Source organism: Pecten maximus, chromosome 10, assembly GCF_902652985.1.
Source record: "Pecten maximus chromosome 10, xPecMax1.1, whole genome shotgun sequence".
Classification (NCBI taxonomy): domain Eukaryota; kingdom Metazoa; phylum Mollusca; class Bivalvia; order Pectinida; family Pectinidae; genus Pecten; species Pecten maximus.
The window spans coordinates 26328618-26348628 of NC_047024.1; the positions used below are offsets into that span (position 1 = coordinate 26328618).

The 20011-nt window shown below is 36.2% G+C and overlaps 1 protein-coding gene across 1 annotated transcript in view; it reads right to left on the bottom strand.

The window, feature by feature from the left end:
* Positions 1–93: 93 nt before the first annotated feature.
* LOC117335605 (C2 domain-containing protein 5-like) overlaps positions 94–20011 on the bottom strand; it is a 49847-nt gene continuing 29929 nt past the window's right edge. Inside the window, exons 22-31 of the mRNA XM_033895725.1 lie at positions 14291–14395; positions 11941–12069; positions 11515–11601; positions 11037–11126; positions 9928–10030; positions 8684–8797; positions 6157–6215; positions 5640–5765; positions 5091–5237; positions 94–4673 (exon numbers count right to left, since the gene is read on the bottom strand). Coding sequence (XP_033751616.1) covers positions 4533–4673; positions 5091–5237; positions 5640–5765; positions 6157–6215; positions 8684–8797; positions 9928–10030; positions 11037–11126; positions 11515–11601; positions 11941–12069; positions 14291–14395 — 1101 coding nt within the window. The 3' untranslated portion in view covers positions 94–4532. The remainder of the gene's footprint in view (positions 4674–5090; positions 5238–5639; positions 5766–6156; positions 6216–8683; positions 8798–9927; positions 10031–11036; positions 11127–11514; positions 11602–11940; positions 12070–14290; positions 14396–20011) is intronic.

The following is a 20011-nucleotide window of genomic DNA, read 5'->3' on the forward strand; positions in this document are numbered from 1 at the left end:
ACATTTTTAATCATAAGGAATAAAAAAAAAAAAAACTTTAAACTTAAACACTATAAGCAATTAAACACTATATTGACATAAAAACCAAAATACTATCAGTTGAATATCTTTATTTTGTATTAGAATTTCAGGCAGCCAGATTGTAAACAAATGAAAATTTCTATCCAGCTACACAATGGAAGTAGCAGCATCATACCACTAACTCTGTCAGGCAAAAACCATATAATGTATACATCACAACTCTATTACCAACTATTATGCAATGTATTAAATGAATAATACAATTTTAAAAGGAATGATTTTTTTTTTCTTCTATGAATTAAACTCAAAATACCACTTCATATTTTACGGGTTAGACTACCATTACCAAACTGGGTGTCATACACGATACATTGTGTTTGGTTACCTCTCATAATGTCTGTCAATGTGAATTGACAGGATTATTAAATCATGCTGTACCAATGCAACTAATTGCTCCTTAGTGTAGTACAACATATTGGATCAGATAACTCAAATTATCATCTCCCTTCTCGATTATTACCTCCCTTTGCAATTCTGAGCAAATCTGCATTTTGATGTCTCCTTTCCAATTTTTAGCAAATCTGAAAAAGAGTGCTCCTAACTAACTTATTGAATTTGAGCTATCATAAATAACATTTTGTTCAAAAAATTCAAATGAACTAAAATTTGGCACCTATCAAACAATATCACAACATGTTTACTATCTTATAATCTATGATTTTTAAACAAACTACATGTAAATAACACAAATAAACAATAATAACATTAAGCGGAAATGATAAAACATAGCACTTAATATGCACACTAATTAGGATAAGACAAAATTGGCCCTATTCCTAAAACAAAATAAATAGAAAATCCAGAATTATCCTTTTTTTTGCTTGGCATCCCTATTTGACCTATAAATACTAGCTGACAAAGACTTTGGCCTTGATCTTTGGTTCATGAAATTAAAGTTCATATGAGGTTTAATACAAAAATAAGGCTTTCAAAATTAGATGATCACGGAAACAGCAATGATTTTTTTTTCTTCAATTTTTAATTTTTCACTTCAAACTATTATGACTGTTGGAGAAATTTATAACTGCTATTACAGATTTGAAAGAAAAAAAAAACTTCCTCATTTGCTTTTTTCTCTTAAAAAATTTAAAATATTATTTTCAAAAATATCAGAATCAATATTCAACCGTAGTTCACAAAGATGTTTAGTTATAATCAAGACATTTTTTGTTGAATCTAGCTATAGGACCATTTAAGACCTTTTCATCATTTTGAGGGCTTTTTAAGACCTGTTCTGATTCTAACATTATTGATCATAAGATGATTATGAATCAAGATCCAGATGGGACAGACATGTTCCACTAATGCCCCAATAATAAAATGGCTGTACATAAAAATCTCAAACATGCATGTAGGATTAAAACTATATTCACATGTAGTTTATTTGGTTGGTAAAAAAATGTATAGTGAAACCTGGCTTTACTGACCACTGACCATTAACAACATCCTGTAACATCTGACCATATCCAATGGAACAGCAACATGCTCCAGAGTGTCATAGCCACAATGACTTCACCGACCGACACTGTCATAAGTGACACATTGTCTCGGCCACACAAAGTGTCGGTAAAGACAGGTTTCACTGTGGTAGTGTCTTGCTCAAACTGGAGACTTGCACTATTATTCACAGGGCTGAGGCCAGTCAAACACATTGTTATAAGACAAAAACTAAAGGCCCAAATTCTTAGTGTAATTCTTAAAAGTTGAGTTAAATACAAAATCAATGGAAAATATTGATATGTTGATACATGCGGGATCAGCAGAAGGAAACACAACATATTATTTTGAAAAATTCAGAATAAATTAACGATACAAATTAAAACATCTTATCAAAGCAGACAATAATACCTATTGGAGTAGGTAATGACTTTGGTCTGATCGGTCAAAAAATCATAATGCCGGTATTTGAGCAGGAACGGCAAAACATGTTCCAAAATTTTATATATGCAACATCAAATTTACTGAATATAAAATTTAATTCTTGAACCTCTTAATCCAGACTCTCCGAGTCCAAATAATAATGCAAAATTTGGGGGGTGGGATTATTACCTGATAAGGAAATAACTTTTGTTCACATTATGAATGAACGGCAATATATATGGGTGGGCGTATTACCAGACATATGCTTATTGCAGCGTAAGTAAGCTACATGAATCAGAGTATTAGATATAACACAGAAAACAAAAAATCTTTGTTAATGGTCTGTAAATATATCAGAACAGACAGCTACATTAACCCTGTAATAAGCCTGGGAGACCAACACACAAGTCATTCAAGCAATAGAGGCAGGGTTATTACAACACAAAGAAATAACACAAGTATTTCTACTGAAATTCAAGATGGTTGGTTTACAGTCGAATGTCTCCTATAGTCATTTTCATGGGCTGTGTGTGGGTGATGTGATCAGGTAGACAGTGATTTTTTCTGCTAATGCCTGTATCCACCTATGGCAAGATTTGTGCTATCCATCTGGTATGACCACAGCGATGGACAGGTCCCTGGGGGACAGACATGGGTGGGGTGAGTTGGTCTTTCTCAGTCCTGGGTCACACACCATATGTGTAATTTCAGAGTTTGAGTATGTAGGATGATGTCAGTAAATTTAGTAGAAAGACTTTATCAGGAAAGCATTGAATCTGTAGTTATTTACATCACAGTTCCCATACAAAGACTTGTATATGACTGTCATCGGTACCAGACAGTGCTCCATTTTTCTAGTTTCAAACAGTTTTGCACGTGGAGTTAGATTCTAATAGTTGAAAAGGACCTGTTACATCAACAAGTCTTTGAGATTTAGTCCATGAACAAATTTGATCATAATTTGGTGTTATTTGTTGCAGCCTAAGAGACTGCCAAAGGTTTATGTATAAAAACTTTAAAAGGTCCTCAGGGATGTGCTAAGGTTCATTAAGGTGCAGCCATCATAGGTGTATGACACGGTTCACTATATGATTGGTTTAGTTTATTTTTGTTTAACGTCCGTTTAACAGCCAGGGTCATTTAAGGACGTGCCAGGTTTTGGAGTGGAGGAAAGCTGGAGTACCCGAAGAAAAACCACCGGCCTACGGCCAGTACCAAGCAACTGCCCCACGTGGGTTTCAAAATAGCGACCCAGAGGTGGAGGGCTAGTGATAAAGTGTCGGGACACCTTAACCACTCGGCCACTGTGTCCCTTCACTATATAATCAAACTAACAGAACAATATTGTATGCTATTAAAGATTATATTTTAGTTTGGTCTGCTGCAAATTATGAACTCAAACACATAGCTTAGTTCAATAACCTATCTTCATTTATATTAATTAAACGACAAATCAAAGAAGCACATTTTCACAGCTGTCAATACGACCATCCTTGCAATACACGGACATTGAACACATCACTGGGTTTACAATATTAGGAATGAACACACATGAGCTGATTTCAGGAAAACAGACCACAAATATTTGTGAAACTGACAATTCATGAGCAGAGTTATCATCTTTCATGACATTGACAGTCAATGTAATAATATAACCGATATTTATGTCAATTTAAAACTTTAAAACAGACATTTTACTGTTAATAGGTTACATCAAATAACCTCAGTAAAAAGAAAAAAACAACATAACGTGCAAAATTGATTTTTGTAACAAATATACAAATAATGCATACAAAAAAGGGTTAACATTTAAAAGGGAATTGTTAAGTCTGGCCAAGATTTTTTTTCTTCTGACTTTTATCTTTAAAATCAGGAAGCACATTTTTATGCATATTTCTTAATGTTAATACCGGGTATGTAAAACCAAAACTAGAACTAGAGCCTTAAGTCAATCTCTAAGTAGATTTAATCTACTGTCAGCAGTAGTTACAAGTCGAGGCCTAGCAGCATGTACAATTTCATACCAGACGACGTACATGTATTTAGTCTTAATAAATAGATAATACTTGTATTTTTTCTTTAATTCTATGCATTCATGATGAAAGGAGAATCAGTAATTTTTCCCTGTGGGTTCTATCAGTGTGGATCCACAGGAAGGCTCCTCGTTGTTTAGTGTATGATGACAGGAGAATTGGTGACATTCCCTGTGGGTTCTATCAGGGCGGATCTATTGGAAGGCTCCCTGTTGTTTATGTGTGTATGATGACAGGAGAATTGGTGACATTCCCTGTTGGTTCTATCAGGGCGGATCTATTGGAAGGCTCCCTGTTGTTTATGTTGTTGTTTATGTGTGTATGATGACAGGAGAATTGGTGACATTCCCTGTGGGTTCTATCAGGGCGGATCTATTGGAAGGCTCCCTGTTGTTTATGTGTGTATGATGACAGGAGAATTGGTGACATTCCCTGTGGGTTCTATCAGGGCGGATCTACTGGAATGCTCCTCGTCATTTAGTGTATGATGACAGGAGAATTGGTGACATTCCCTGTTGGTTCTATCAGGGAGGATCTACTGGAAGACTCCCTGTTGTTTTATGTTGTTGTTGATGTGTGTATGATGAGAGGAGAATCTGTGATTTTCCCTGTGGGTTCTATCAGGGCGGATCCACAAGTAGACTCTCCGTCGTAACATATACACACAGCATCACCGTACACATTGATCAAACATTGGCTCTGAAACAGAGAAATATCATTATAACTTCTATAGAGAAAGGCAATACATGTAATACATGGTAAGGCAAGTTGTTAAAATGATGTGATTTCCACATGGAGTTTTGTATACAGTGTATTTTTACTTCATCACATGACATGTCAGATATGTAATTTAGAAGACAAAAATTTCTCTGGACATCTTCCTGATCAATCCTCTGCCACTTGAGATACTGATAAGATATTTATAAACTTATGTTATCATATACACTTTAACTCCATACCAATGATGTCAGATTAAAGTCATTTCAGCCTATACAGAGCATTGGTAGCCCTTTACAAAAAACTGCCACAAAAAGATGACCATTTATTATGAGCACCGTGATATCAGTATTGCAATAACACATCACAATCCCAGCTGATCACATTGCCATGTCTAACCTGATTTTTCTGTGGGTTACTGAGAAGAACACATTGACTCATCCTGTAGGCCACCAGGCCGTTACCTCCTAGGGCGGCTACACTGGCACGAACATTGGCCAGGACCTCCGCTATAAAGGTCTGCATGAAACCTCCATCACCCCCCATCTGTAACAGGGAAATTTGACCATTTCTTATGGATCAAATTTTTACAACAAATTTAGAAGCAAATTTTCACAGAAAACTATGAAACACACTATAAGTTCATCCATTCATTTTATCTTCAAAGTATGCATTTTTTGTAAATAGTATCTCAAATATCAAAATTGTAGGAAAGTTGTATCTGAAACATTAAATTTTGTAGAGTAATTACATGTGTCTCGATCATGAAATCTTGTAGGAATGATGTGTCTCAAATAGCAAATTTTGTTGGGATGTTGTCCCTCAAATATTTTGACAGAATTTGAACTCTCATAAACATGCTGCCCTTTGGATAACATTATTTACTTTTTATAGAAATATCTCTAGTATACAAGCTGTTTTACAGCACATTACATCATAGATATGTACCTCTCGTAAAGATGTTGTTTCTCGAATGAAGAAGAAATTGTAGTTGCCAAGGTAGCGTTCGATCTTGCCACCAGGAACATAGGACAGGGGTGTGATCTCTATGCCAACCTTGTGTTTGGGAATGTACTGAAAAAGAAAATAGAAAAGTATGTCAAGGTCATTCATTTAAACAATCCTGGTAGCCCTTCATCGCAGCATGCTACTGGCCAAATATCCTGACTCTGGGTCTCTTTGTTATTGACAAGAAGTTACTTAACGGGAAAAGTTGAGGCCTGACAAGAGCTGCAACATGGCAGAAATTCATTTGCACTTTGAGAAAATGAGCTAAAAAGCAAGGCCATTCTAAAGTCCTTCATGGTATCTAATATATAGTCTAAACTGATTGTGTTTTATGTCAAGTAAAACTTATTTCATAAGTTAATGAGCAGTGTCTTTGAATGTGTAATGAACATGCATCCAAATTCTTTGTGTAAAAGTATTATGACTCGGTTTTAACAGAGGGCACCTGTGAACTTACTGGGTGGATACAGCGCTTTGAACTGCTGATCTGTATGTTGTCTTTGGATGTCCGGGATGCTGAAAACACAAATATCACATGACCTGTTACAAAACAACCAAAGTGCAGAGGTGGTTCTTTGTAGCCTGTGGTTTTACAGCAGATCATATTACAAATGAAATGGGGGCCTTTAACTGGAACAAGATAAACACAGTTCAGGGAATATCATAATTCAAATTCTTTTGTCAGATGGCCAAAAAAGAATGTAAGGGACGCCTTTCACAATGATAACATATTGTCTGTACACTGGCTTCCCCTGCGAGATGATATTCATGAGTTCATGAATGTTCATGAATCATTCATGAACTTTCAAGAATACTGTAAGTTTTTGATTCATGAAAAAATGTTCATGAATATTCATCAAATACCTCTCATGAACTCTTCATGAACTTTTATGAATAATTTTACAAATTCATTAAGATTCATGATAGTTCATCATATGTGATTATGAACTATTCATGAACTTTCATGCATAGATGTTATTCATTAAAATTCATCAAAATGAATGAAATAGTAAGAACATTTGATAATGAATTTTGAAGAACTTTAATGAATGAGAATATTATGTGATTATGAACTATTCATGAATTTTCATGCATTGATGATATTCATTAAAATTCATCAAAATGAATAAAATAGTAATGAATTTTGAAGAACTTTAATGAATGAGAATTTGACCTTAAAATTGAACATTTTCTTGAATAAAAAAATACCTTACATTTTAAATTGAATAACAAACTTAATATCTAAAAAGTTTTAAATTTAATTCCATGTCTATATTACAATTTTGATGTTGGCTTAATGAAGAATAAGGAAACAATAAGAAAACTTCAAATTTCCCGCCAAATTTTCCCGCCAAATTTTTCCCGCCCAAAAACTTCTAGCAGGAGAGCTCCAATACATGGCAGCCATGAGGCTTTTCTCACAGAGCTGAATAACATGTTATTTTACAAATGAAGGCAAGTATTTATCTTTCATACCTGTTTCATGATCAATACAACACTACCAGGAAATGAAATATTCAACTCTGGAAATATGTCAACCTGTTTATAGGTAAGAATTAACTTAAAATCAATCACCATGCATGTGACCTAAATTTACATAGTGCACATAATATTCAAATAGCTTTGGCATTTCTTAAATTGCATTGCCCATTTAACTAAATTGTTCAAACACACATCATATGTGCAATGAGAATTAATGCAATAATGAAAATAAATCACTCTTATCTGAAGAATATTAAAAGGATTTTCCATCCAAATGATTGTGTAAATATACTCATTTCAAGCAGTTATGAATTTTGAAACAAGTGATGGATCCATTTGAATGCAATTTTTAATGGAAGGACTACAAGGATATTGTCAAACATGCATAGTGATACAGTTCATGACAAACTTTGATGAAATTAAGTGGTAAAATGCATGCAAATTCATTTTCTAAATAAGTTCATAACTCATGAATTAATCATGAATTATCATGAATAGAATAGTTCATGAATATTCATGAAACATGATGATTTTATGAAAGAAAATCTTGATTTCAGGATTAATGAATGTTCATGAAATATTTCATTCATGAACATTCATCATAATTTTAAGTTCATGAATATTCATGAAGGGTTCATGAATGTTCATGAATATTTCATTCATGAGTATTCGTCATAGTTTTAAGTTCATGAATATTCATGAAGGGTTCATGAATCTTCATGAATATTTCATTCATGATTATTCATCATAGTTTTAAGTTCATGAATATTCATGAAGGGTTCATGAATGTTCATGAATATTTCATTCATGAGTATTCATCATATTTTTAAGTTCATGAATATTCATGAAGGATTCATGAATTATCATGTATGGAAATGTTCATGAACATTCATGAACTATGATGATTTCATGAATCCAAAACTTTTTGATATAATTCATGAATGTTCATGAACATAATTTCAAAAAAATATTCATGAAGTTTTAAGTTCATGAATTTCATGAAAATGTTCATGAACAAATCAAGAATATTCATGAACTAAGTTCATGAATAATTCATGAACTATTCATGAATGTTCATGAATTATTCATAATCGTTTCGCAGGGGTTTGTTAACAAGAATGACCTTGACCTCTGATATCAAAAGCAATGAAATTACCTAACACATAATTTATTGGAAATTAAGCAGTTATGCTTCACCAACTTATTCAATTCACATCTTAGCTACATTATTACATCCTAATCTTCATAAACTGGATCGGGAAAATGTTTTTTTATTTCAAAATGCATAATTTTGTTTTTTGAATACATGTAAATGAAATATGAGTACATTATGACATCTAACAATGTAGAAAGTCTTCTCTTGACCATTGACTTGATACCAGCCACTTATCATTATCTAATTTCAATATATTTTTGATACCTACTTACAGAATTGCAGCATGCCATCACTTAAGTCACACATGACCTAGCATTATTATGATTACCAGGTGAATAACACTGACCTTTGAGGTAGTTATGTAAGTTGGGTGAGCTTTCTGACAACTCTTCCATGTGGAACATCATATCATCAGGTTGTGTTTCTCCTCCCCCACCACTGCTGTCTCCAGCTCCCGGAGCTGTAAATAAACACGGGATATGTAAAATAAACAAATCATCACCATGCAACATCATAACGTCGAGTTTCTCCTCCACCACCACAGTCTCCAGCTCCCGGAGCTGTAAATAAACACGGGATATGTAAAATAAACAAATCATCACCACGCAACATCATAACGTCGTGTTTCTCCTCCACCAGCGCTGTCTCCAGCTCCCGGAGCTGTAAATAAACACGGGATATGTAAAATAAACAAATCATCACCACGCAACATCATAACGTCGTGTTTCTCCTCCACCAGCGCTGTCTCCAGCTCCCGGAGCTGTAAATACACAGAGGAGCTATAAAATAAACAAATCATCACCATGCAACATCATAACGTCGTGTTTCTCCTCCACCAGCGCTGTCTCCAGCTCCCGGAGCTGTAAATACACAGAGGAGCTGTAAAATAAACAAATAATCGACACACAACATCATAACGTTGTGTTTCTCCTCCACCAGCGCTGTCTCCAGCTCCCGGAGCTGTAAATACACAGAGGAGCTGTAAAATAAACAAATAATCGACACACAACATCATAACTTCGTGTTTCTCCTCCACCAGCGCTGTCTCAAGCTCCCGGAGCTGTAAATACACAGAGGAGCTGTAAAATAAACAAATCATCACCATGCAACATCATAACGTCGTGTTTCTCCTCCACCAGCGCTGTCTCAAGCTCCCGGAGCTGTAAATACACAGAGGAGCTGTAAAATAAACAAATCATCACCATGCAACATCATAACGTCATGTTTCTCCTCCACCAGCGCTGTCTCCAGCTCCCGGAGCTGTAAAATAAACAAATCATCGACACACAACATCATAACGTCGTGTTTCTCCTCAAACATTGCTGTCTACAGCTTCAGGAGCTGTAAAATAAACAAATCATTGAAATCATCAAAACACACAATATTTCCCCCCTTTCCTACATACAGACCATATCTGCATGATCGCTAATTAATATTTCACAATCTTTCAAACTGAACTACTGTATCACCTTTTGAAGAATTACTCTGTTTTCTCCCAATTGCTACTTTACCCTAAAGTGCTGCTCTTCCATTTGTACCATATTACCTCCCCCTGGTCAATAAATATTGTGTACGAGTGTAATATATCACCTGTTTTCAGGAGGTTTCCTTTCGTGCCAGAGTTATGGATGTCCAAGAGAGATGTGGCCAGATGTTGGTCGGTTAGTCCCACACAAACACCTGTCAGTGTGATCTAAAAAAAGTCACAAGAAATGATTAAACATATTTCTTTACACATATCTTGTGGTTACTTCTATATTAAATCATTTTCTTACATTTCAACATATAACTATGTCAGCATTATGGTTATAAAGACATATTGTGACTGGGAGGAAGTGAACACAGAAACACACAATTACATAGTAACACCTCTACACAAATGTATTTTTCATTCAAATATACATTTTGTAACTACATCTAAGTCTTATTGTTGTAGAATCTCTTGTTGTGATGCATAGATTAATATTAACTGATGGACTAACACAGGCCATTAAAGAGAAGGCGGGGTGTCATGAAATCTATGATACTTACCCTTCCAGAACACCTGGTTTTATTCCCCTTTTTCTTGTTCATATTTTGCCCTTCATCTATTTTTGATTTTGAATTGAATTATATTTTTGTTGTTCAGCACTCTTTGTTTTTCTCATGATTATTTTTTAATTAGTATTTGTATATGCATAGAATTATAGGACCTAGTATAGGCTGGTTTCTTACCTGAGGGACTATTCTGAGTGGTTGATGGTGAGAAGCAAAGTGAGCAGAAATTCACATAGATATATAAATTCCCCCCTCGTCAAGTGGTCAAATTAAACCTTTGGTATATAAACTTGACCAATGATCATCAAAATCCAACTGTGTAGAACTTGATACTGTGATGTTTTGATCACAGAATGAAATAAATCTGTCCAGGGATTCATCAGTTTTACATGGATGCATGAATGAATGCACAAAAAGATAAGTAATACAAAATAGTGTACCTGATTTGACCTTCAGAGTGATGCATCTGACTTGCATATTGACCTTTCTAGCCTTTAGATTGACCATCAGATTGATGTATTTGACCTTCAGATTGACATTTCTGACCTCCAGATTGACCTCATGTCCTTCACATTAACCTTTCTGACCTTCAAAGTGACCTTTCTGACCTTCATATTGACCTTTCTGACTTTCAGATTGACCTTTCTGACCTTTACACTAACCTGTATTTCGTCCTCATCTGGAAGCTCCACGTTGAATTCAAGTTTGCACACACAGCATGGAACCATTCTTCGTAACTTGAAACAGATTTTCTACAAGAAAAGAATGAAATATGTTCATCTTGAAACAGATCACCAACAAACATCACAGAAAATGTTGTTTTTTTTTCTCAAGTACCTCTCACTGATTACATATCCAAATGTAGACATAGAGAAATAATTTTTATAATCTTAGCAGAGACATTTTGCCAGAGACATTGCCAAAGGGAGCCGACATATGACGTTTGAGGAATCACTTTGGTTCTTTTTAAGAAATAGCGATAACAAGCATTGTTTACGGATGGACAGATGACAGACAGATGACTGACGGACAAGGGACCAAGGGTGCAAGGCATTTTAATACGATGACTGACGGACAAGGGACCAATGGTGCAAGGCATTCTAATACAAGAATGATAAAATCAACCTTGAGATTACTTACTTTTTTAATGTTTTCAAACAAGTCAGAAAAATCTTGTTTCTTGTCAGTAGTTGGAATGAACTCATGTCGCCACACATAGTTGAACATCTGAAACATATTAAAAATCTTTCCTCATTTTAAGGTCAAACCACAGTAATTTTTCATAAAAATCTAGGATATTTTCTGCTAAAAGGAAAATAAAGCTATATTTGTAATCAATCAACAAGCAATTATCTTCAGGTAAAAATTGGAATTTAATTGAAAAAAGGGGCATAACTCTGTATGCAAAGGTCCATATGACCTGATTATTGTACAGGGCACTCTACCAAACAAAGACACATAAACGGCAAGCCAAATTATGCCGGTCAATATATACCCATAAATTAATTTCTTAATTTGTGGATCTTTTTCACACACGAATCCTTACATTTCAAACTCTCTACTGACCTGGAAGTTGTATGTGAGGTTTGCTGACAGAGCACCAGGGACCCGCTCTGTGTTGATAAGATTGAACCCCTCAGGAGTCACAGAGTCACTCAGAATAGAGGCAATGTTCTGGTCTTTGGTATCATCCACCTAGAAACAGACATGATTTTATAGAGAATGCATTGAGCCCCTCTCCACCACTACGCTCATTTTGTTATTGTCATCTCCACCAACAGATGAATTAATGAAACGATTAACAAGATTTCCAATACTGTATAATCCTGTTATAAGACCTGAGGGCCAACACATAAATTCTACCATAATTAGGGGATTGGCCCATTACAGAATGATGATTAAGCATTTTTCAGGATTTATACTTCACCAGAGATAGGTGGGCTTATTAACAGGCATGGAGTTACTGAGATAAACTATAGCTTATGGTTATAGCCTGTGACATAGAAGTTCAAACCCACAACCATCCACATCTCTAGTATCAGGACTTATTACTTGGGGAAATGAGTTTTTTTTTTTTTTTTTTTTTCAAAAATGAAAAAAAAAAACCACCTTTCTGTGATGCTTTTCATTCATACCAAAGTTGATGGTTTAGTGAAAAATTTCATTCTCAAACTGAATTTCCTTGTGTTAAACTTTAACATTGAAATAAGAATTCTTATGCCAAGGGGAAAGTGATCAGGTTGTAACCGAAGACCTGCATTGATAAACATATATAAGCAATACATGTCCCCTACACCCCCGCTAAACATAGTAACAGTGACCTTGACCCAAAATCCCTGAAACTTGAACTTATTCGAGATATTATGGTCCTTTATCATTGTGTGAAGGTTGATAAAAATCCCTCAAGGAATGAAACCACTTAAGCGCTGGCTAACTTTAGCATTACGTACATACATATAGGTATGTACCTACATGCAAGACGGACAGAGAGGAAACCTAGAACTCCCCCACTATTTCCCTGATAGGGGACTAATTATGATCAGAACTAAACCACTGGGGAAAGAATCCATGTATAATTCTTGATTGATCTTAAGCTTATACTTAGATATTTTCTTAATTTATATTTACTTGAATTAAAGTTAAAGGAAACTTTTTTGTTAACATATATTTTTGAGAAAATGAGACCTCCAAGCTTATTAAATTTTTCATCAGTTTTCCATTTGTATATATCACAATCATGTGAACTATTTATACAAAATCATAACCTGCTATACATGTATAACATTAAAGAGGACCTGTGGGTCAAGCAGTTGATGAGTCCAGTCCTCTCTAACCAGTGGACTGAGGACAAGGATCCATAATTTATCGCTCCTGGACATAAACACTTATAAGGCCCTTTGAGACATGAGTTACTATCTCTGTGGGGTATTATAAATACTATAACTGCATAGAGTGGTATATAGACAGGCACTACTAGGTAAGGACAGGTGAGAGTATTTACAACTATGGTACAGATCACTACGTCCAAAATCATAACTTATAATTATCCTAAGTACATGTGAACCCAACCACATATCACTTTTAAGGTCGTAAGCATTAAGTTGAATCTACATTTTGCCATGTGAATTCCATGGAAGAAAAAGACTTACTTGTCATTTTCAACGTTTTATTTTTTGCTTTTTTTTTAATGACAGAATTTTAAAATGAAATATTGTTGATTAAGACAATAATCGTTGATTTCTCACACCTATGGAGATTTAACATTATCACTGGTCTCAACTTGGTGTTATCCAAGGAGGTCCACTACGACTACATGTATCAGTAGTAATAATGACTTATCATTGATGTGGTTATGGTTCATTGAAGTGGGGGCCAAATGTTGATCCCACATTTAACTTTCCTTTTTGTTTTGAACTTTTCTTAAAACCATGAAAATTTCAACCATCTTAAAAGCAACTTTTAATACATTATACATAAATTTGGATGACAAAATAAAATAAAGTTGGTGTGAAGTCTGTGGTGTGAGACAGTACTAGTGTAATATTTAATGTATGGACATAATTTTGCCTTCTGGCTTTGGAGGACATCAAACTGGACCTTTGAACAGGGATGTTCCATGTAAAATTATTTTAGGTCAAAAAAGTATGTGACATCTGGCAATACAAAGTCATGTGACATGACAGTATAAAACAGATCTGATTTGTGACATTACCTCCAGTATAAATGTGTTTTTACTTCCAGAAGATCTGATTTGTGACATTACCTCCAGTATAAATGTGTTTTTACTTCCAGAAGATCTGATTTGTGACATTACCTCCAGTATAAATGTGTTTTTACTTCCAGAAGATCTGATTTGTGACATTACCTCCAGTATAAATGTGTTTTTACTTCCAGAAGATCTGATTTGTGACATTACCTCCAGTATAAATGTGTTTTTACTTCCAGAAGAGAGTTCAAGGTCAGATGCATCATCATCACTTTCATCTGTGGTCACTGAGTGTGGACTTGTCTGTCCTGTATCCTAAAACAGCAAACATCGAAAGTAAGAGGTAAAAGTATCAGAGGTACAACATCTGTGGTCACTGAGTGTGGACTTGTCTGTCCTGTATCCTAAAACAGCGAACATATCTAAAGTGAGACCATATATCAGAGGTATAATATCTGAGTAGGGTTCGGAGGTATAATATCTGAGTAGGGTTCGGAGGTACAACACCTGGGTAGGGGTCACAGGTACAACACATGAGTAGGGGGTCACAGGTACAACACCTGAGTAGGGGGTCACATGTACAAAACCTGAGTAGGGGGTCACATGTACAAAACCTGAGTAGGAGGTCAAAGGTACACCACCTGAGTAGGGGTCACAGGTATAACACCTGAGTGAGGGTCACAGTTACAACACCTGTGTAGGGGTCGGAGGAACAATACCTGAGTAGGGGTCACAGGTACAACACCTGAGTAGGGGGTCACAGGTACAACACCTGAGTAGGGGGTCACAGGTACAACACCTGAGTAGGGGGTCACAGGTACAACACCTGAGTAGGGGGTCACAGGTACAACACCTTAGTAGGGGGTCACAGGTACAACACCTGAGTAGGGGTCACAGGTACAACACCTGAGTAGGGGATACACGTACAACACCTGAGTAGGGGGTCACAGGTACAACACCTGAGTAGGGGGTTACAAGTACAACACCTGAGTTGGGGTCTGAAGTACAACACCTGAGTAGGGGATACACGTACAACACCTGAGTAGGGAGTTACAGGTACAACACCTGAGTAGGGGTCACAGGTACAACACCTGTGTAGGGGGTTACAGTTACAACACCTTAGTAGGGGTCACAGGTATAACACCTGAGTTGGGGTCTGAAGTACAACACCTGAGTAGGGTGTCACAGTTACAACACCTTAGTAGGGGTCACAGGTACAACATCTGAGTAGGAGGTCACAGGTACAACACCTGTGTAGGGGTCTGAAGTACAACACCCGAGTAGAAGTCACAGGTACAACACCTGAATAGAAGTCACAGGTACAAAACCTGAGTAGGGGGTCACAGGTACAACACCTGAGTAGGGGTCACAGGTACAACACCTGAGTAGGGGGTCACAGGTACAACACCTGAGTAGGGGGTCACAGGTACAACACCTGAGTAGGGGTCACAGGTACAACACCTGTGTAGGGGTCACAGGTACAACACCTGGGTAGGGGTCACAGGTACAACACCTGAGTAAGGGGTCACAGGTACAACACCTTGGTAGGGGTCACAGTTACAACACCTTAGTAGGGGTCACAGGTACAACATCTGTGTAGGGGGTCACAGGTACAACACCTGAGTAGGGGGTTACAGGTACAACACCTGAGTAGGGGGTTACAAGTACAACACCTGAGTTGGGGTCTGAAGTACAACACCTGAGTAGGGTGTCACAGTTACAACACCTTAGTAGGGGTCACAGGTACAACACCTTGGTAGGGGTCACAGTTACAACACCTTAGTAGGGGTCACAGGTACAACATCTGTGTAGGGGGTCACAGGTACAACACCTGAGTAGGGGGTTACAAGTACAACACCTGAGTTGGGGTCTGAAGTACAACACCTGTGTAGGGGTCTGAAGTATAACACCTAAGTAGGGGTGACAGGTACAACACTTGTGTAGGGGGTCACAGGTACAACACCTGAGTAGGGGGTCACAGGTACAACACCTGAGTAGGGGGTCACATGTACAAAACCTGAGTAGGGGGTCACAGGTATAACACCTGAGTAGAGGGTCACAGGTACAACACATGAGTAGGGGTCACAGGTACAAAACCTGAGTAGGGATCACAGGTACAACACCTTTGTAGGGGTCACAGGTACAAAACCTGAGTAGGGATCACAGGTACAACACCTTAGTAGGGGTCACAGGTACAAAACCTGAGTAGGGATCACAGGTATAACACTTGAGTAGAGGGTCACAGGTACAACACCTGAGCTAACAACTAAGGAAATTGAATACACTGACATTTATCAATGAAACTGACTCTAAATTACTCTTGAAAAAAACAACTTCTAAATTAATCCATATTTGCTAATATATTGTGTTGGAATTAAGACACATAGCAATATATCTATTTCCATCAAAAAACAAGAAAATTTATACCACCAGCCTGACATATTTAATACACATAGACCGATTAGAATGGATGGATGACTTCAGTGACGCAGACATTCAATGGAGACTGAAGACACCACGGTTTTGCCATTACCGATACAGATAGCTCTGTTAAACTATAGTACCCTCAAAATTACTTATTCAGCATGTGTAAAATGCAGAAATTCCAGATGACACATCAAATCTTCATTAAATGTTTTAAAGGCAGATTTGTCAATGTTAAATTATTCCAGACTGAGATCTCGGTGAAAAGACTCACACTGAAACCATCTGAATACTTTAACAGATCAACAACATCTTGTATACATCTTAATATGTAGGGTTATATCTCACCTCGAAAATCCAATCTTCCAATACCGCATTAACATATTCCTTCACAGCATTTGGATTTATCTAGCTAACTTTTTAACATCTTAACTGCACAGATTGATATAAAATTGACATTCTTTATGTATTTCCATTTCCAATCGTCCCAAACCACTGTGGGGTTACTTGTACAGATGTTAAATATTTTACAGAGAAATTTGTATTTTAACTTTTAAAACTTCTTAAATCTTAAATCGTCCCTATAACCACTGTGGGGTTACTTGTACAGATTTTCAATATTTTACAGAGTAATTTGTATTCAAATTTTTAAAACTTCTTTAAACTTTTTCAGACTTATACTAGAGTTATTGTAATCTAAAATTTGATGAAATTCTATTTTTTTCCAATGCTGCTTGGATAATTCTTTATTTTGATTAACCAGATTGTCATTGTGTAACTTTAATATATTCCGAGTGGTCGGGTGAACAGTGGTAACACACTTGCTTTTTCACCTAGGCGGCCCGGGTTTGATTCTCCGATTGGAGGAGTCACCTGCCCGACCACCTGAGTTTTCTCCAGGTGCTCCAGTTTCCTCCTACAATACAGTTGTAACATCCCTCCCGCACTTCCATTCTGACCAACAAGCACAATTAACCTATGTCGATGTTACTTGTTTGCAATTGTTGTAAAATAAAGTTTATATTTATTTTTATATTGTGTAACTTTCACCATTTTCACCAAATAAGAAGTGGAATTTAACGATATAGGAAATGTTTTACTACTCCCTCCTGTATATGTCTCACATTTTATCAGGGAAATTTTGAACAGGGTGAAAAAGAATTTTTGTCACCGAAGGACTTTGACATATACTGATTCCATTCTGATAGAACCCCTAACTTCAATGCCGTGGTGGGTCGTAAGGTGACAATTTGTTTAACAATAATGTCACAAAAAATCCATATAAGAAGCCCTAAAATAGAGATTCATATGTCAGAGTATAAATTAAATAGTCATGTGACAAATATTTTATCTATACTTTGAAGATCTGAAAAAATTAACAAATATATTCCTAGACTTTCAGCAGAAAATGGGCTACCAGCTCATTTAAAAGACATCATGTAGCTTACCAATACATGTATGGCCATATTCTATTTCATCAGGTGACTTGTATATTTTCACAGCAAAACTTGTATTAACAAATGTAAATTGGCAAACATAAACCACCATTCTTAGTTTGAAGTACCGTAGGGTGACAGTGCTATAAAATAAGGTTACTGCTGGAGTAAGGAATTCCTGACAATACTAATCTCCTCAGAATTACAGCCTGCTACAAGACGTATACCAATATCTACCTTAAATCTTCTCAAAGGTTCCTAGTTATATATCACTGCATTAACTTCCTTTCTGATAATGAATGACAATGTATTTCATGAAAAAGCTCTACAAAAAAATAATTTCTTAAGTTACAAATTCATTTTTTTTTTTACATCAACTAGTTGACAGTGATAACTGACTTTTTCTGCAGATATATGAAACTCCTTCCCCAATGCAGGGTACTTATTACAAGCAGTATATATGTTGGGTAGAGTAATTATAACAGGTTCATAGTTTTTTATCTGGCAAATCCTGTCACAACATCATCAAAATAAAGAACAATGTCTAATCCATATAGGTATTGGTGTATCGGGGCTACTGTACCATTGTCAGGTATGTCATACCCTGTTATCACTGGTACTCACTCGCCTTCATATGTATAACTTTAATATATATGACTACACACACAACATGTTATATCTTTAGTATATCTAAGCATTAAACTGCTATCTGTGGATTTGTTTACCTGCAGTCTTGTGAGAGTTATAAGACAATTACTTTCCAAATAAGTCAGCTTAATACTTATAATTTCCTTTTTAGTTTATCTTTAATCTATAACTGTTATATCATCCCAAAGTCAAATTTCGCACTGTCAATGGGACCTGTCCTTGAAATGCTATATATAAAAAGATGGGACCGTTTGCAGCAAAAAAGTATAGTTCTTGGAACAAAATTATCAATTTATTTAAACATTTTCATCAACAAATATCACCATGAGGATGTTCCCTTTTTATCCAACATAACTAGTAACTACATAAACTGTTTCAAGCTACATTATCAACAGGAAATTTTAACCTGGTCGTGCAAATTTTCGTGATGTTAAAAATACACTTACCGCAAATGACACCACAAACATTGTTCATCATACCATTACACTAATGGGAACTAGAACTGTCGTCCAGAGGGCCAACTCATATACCCCCCCCCCCCCCCCCCCCCCCCCCCCCCCCTCTGGTGAGGATTTTCCAACAAAAACCTGTTTTTAGTGAACGCGTTACCACAGCAACCTGATTTTGTGGCGGAAAAACCTGCCTGTATATGTACACATTATGAGTCCCTAACATTCCTATGTATTTCAAATGAAATCGGACGATAGCTATATAGGAGTTGTCCGAGCTGTCTTTACAAAGTTTTCCACAAGAATATGGGTATTGAAACCTGGTAACCATAGAAACCAAAACTTCTGTATAGAAATATCATGCATGGTCCCTATCACTCCTGTGTAGTTTGACTTTAAGCAGTTCACAGGTTTATGAGGAGTTGAGTGGACAAAATTCCCCCTCACCCAAAAAACGAAGTATAGTGACCTGGTTACCATGGTAACCACAAAATTACAACATGATACAGATTACGCACATCTACAATGCATAAGGGTTATTGCCATAAAGTTTCGTTGAAATTCCCTCAGTAGTTTAAGGGGCATCTAAACAGCAAATCCAGCCAAAACAGTGATATTTTACAAGGCTATACATCCCTACTAGGGTGCAATTTAATAGAAGTAACTTGATAAAATTTTGATATGTACCGTAAATATTCGCGTATAGTGCACACTTTTTTTCAAAAATTGTCAAACTGTGGGCCTTGCTATTGACATTTATATTGTTCAATAGTTCGTAAATTTCAACAAAACATGAGAAAAATGCATGTTTCAGGGGGACATAATTAACTCATTCGTATCGCATTTATTGTGCTAAACAGTCGTGTCGTTTTGCTCACAAGGGTCTAAAGCACAGAATAGGAGCATTGGTTTGACTAGATTGGACTTTATGATTTGACCTTGGAATGCAAATGGCGGCTGTGAATAATTTTACA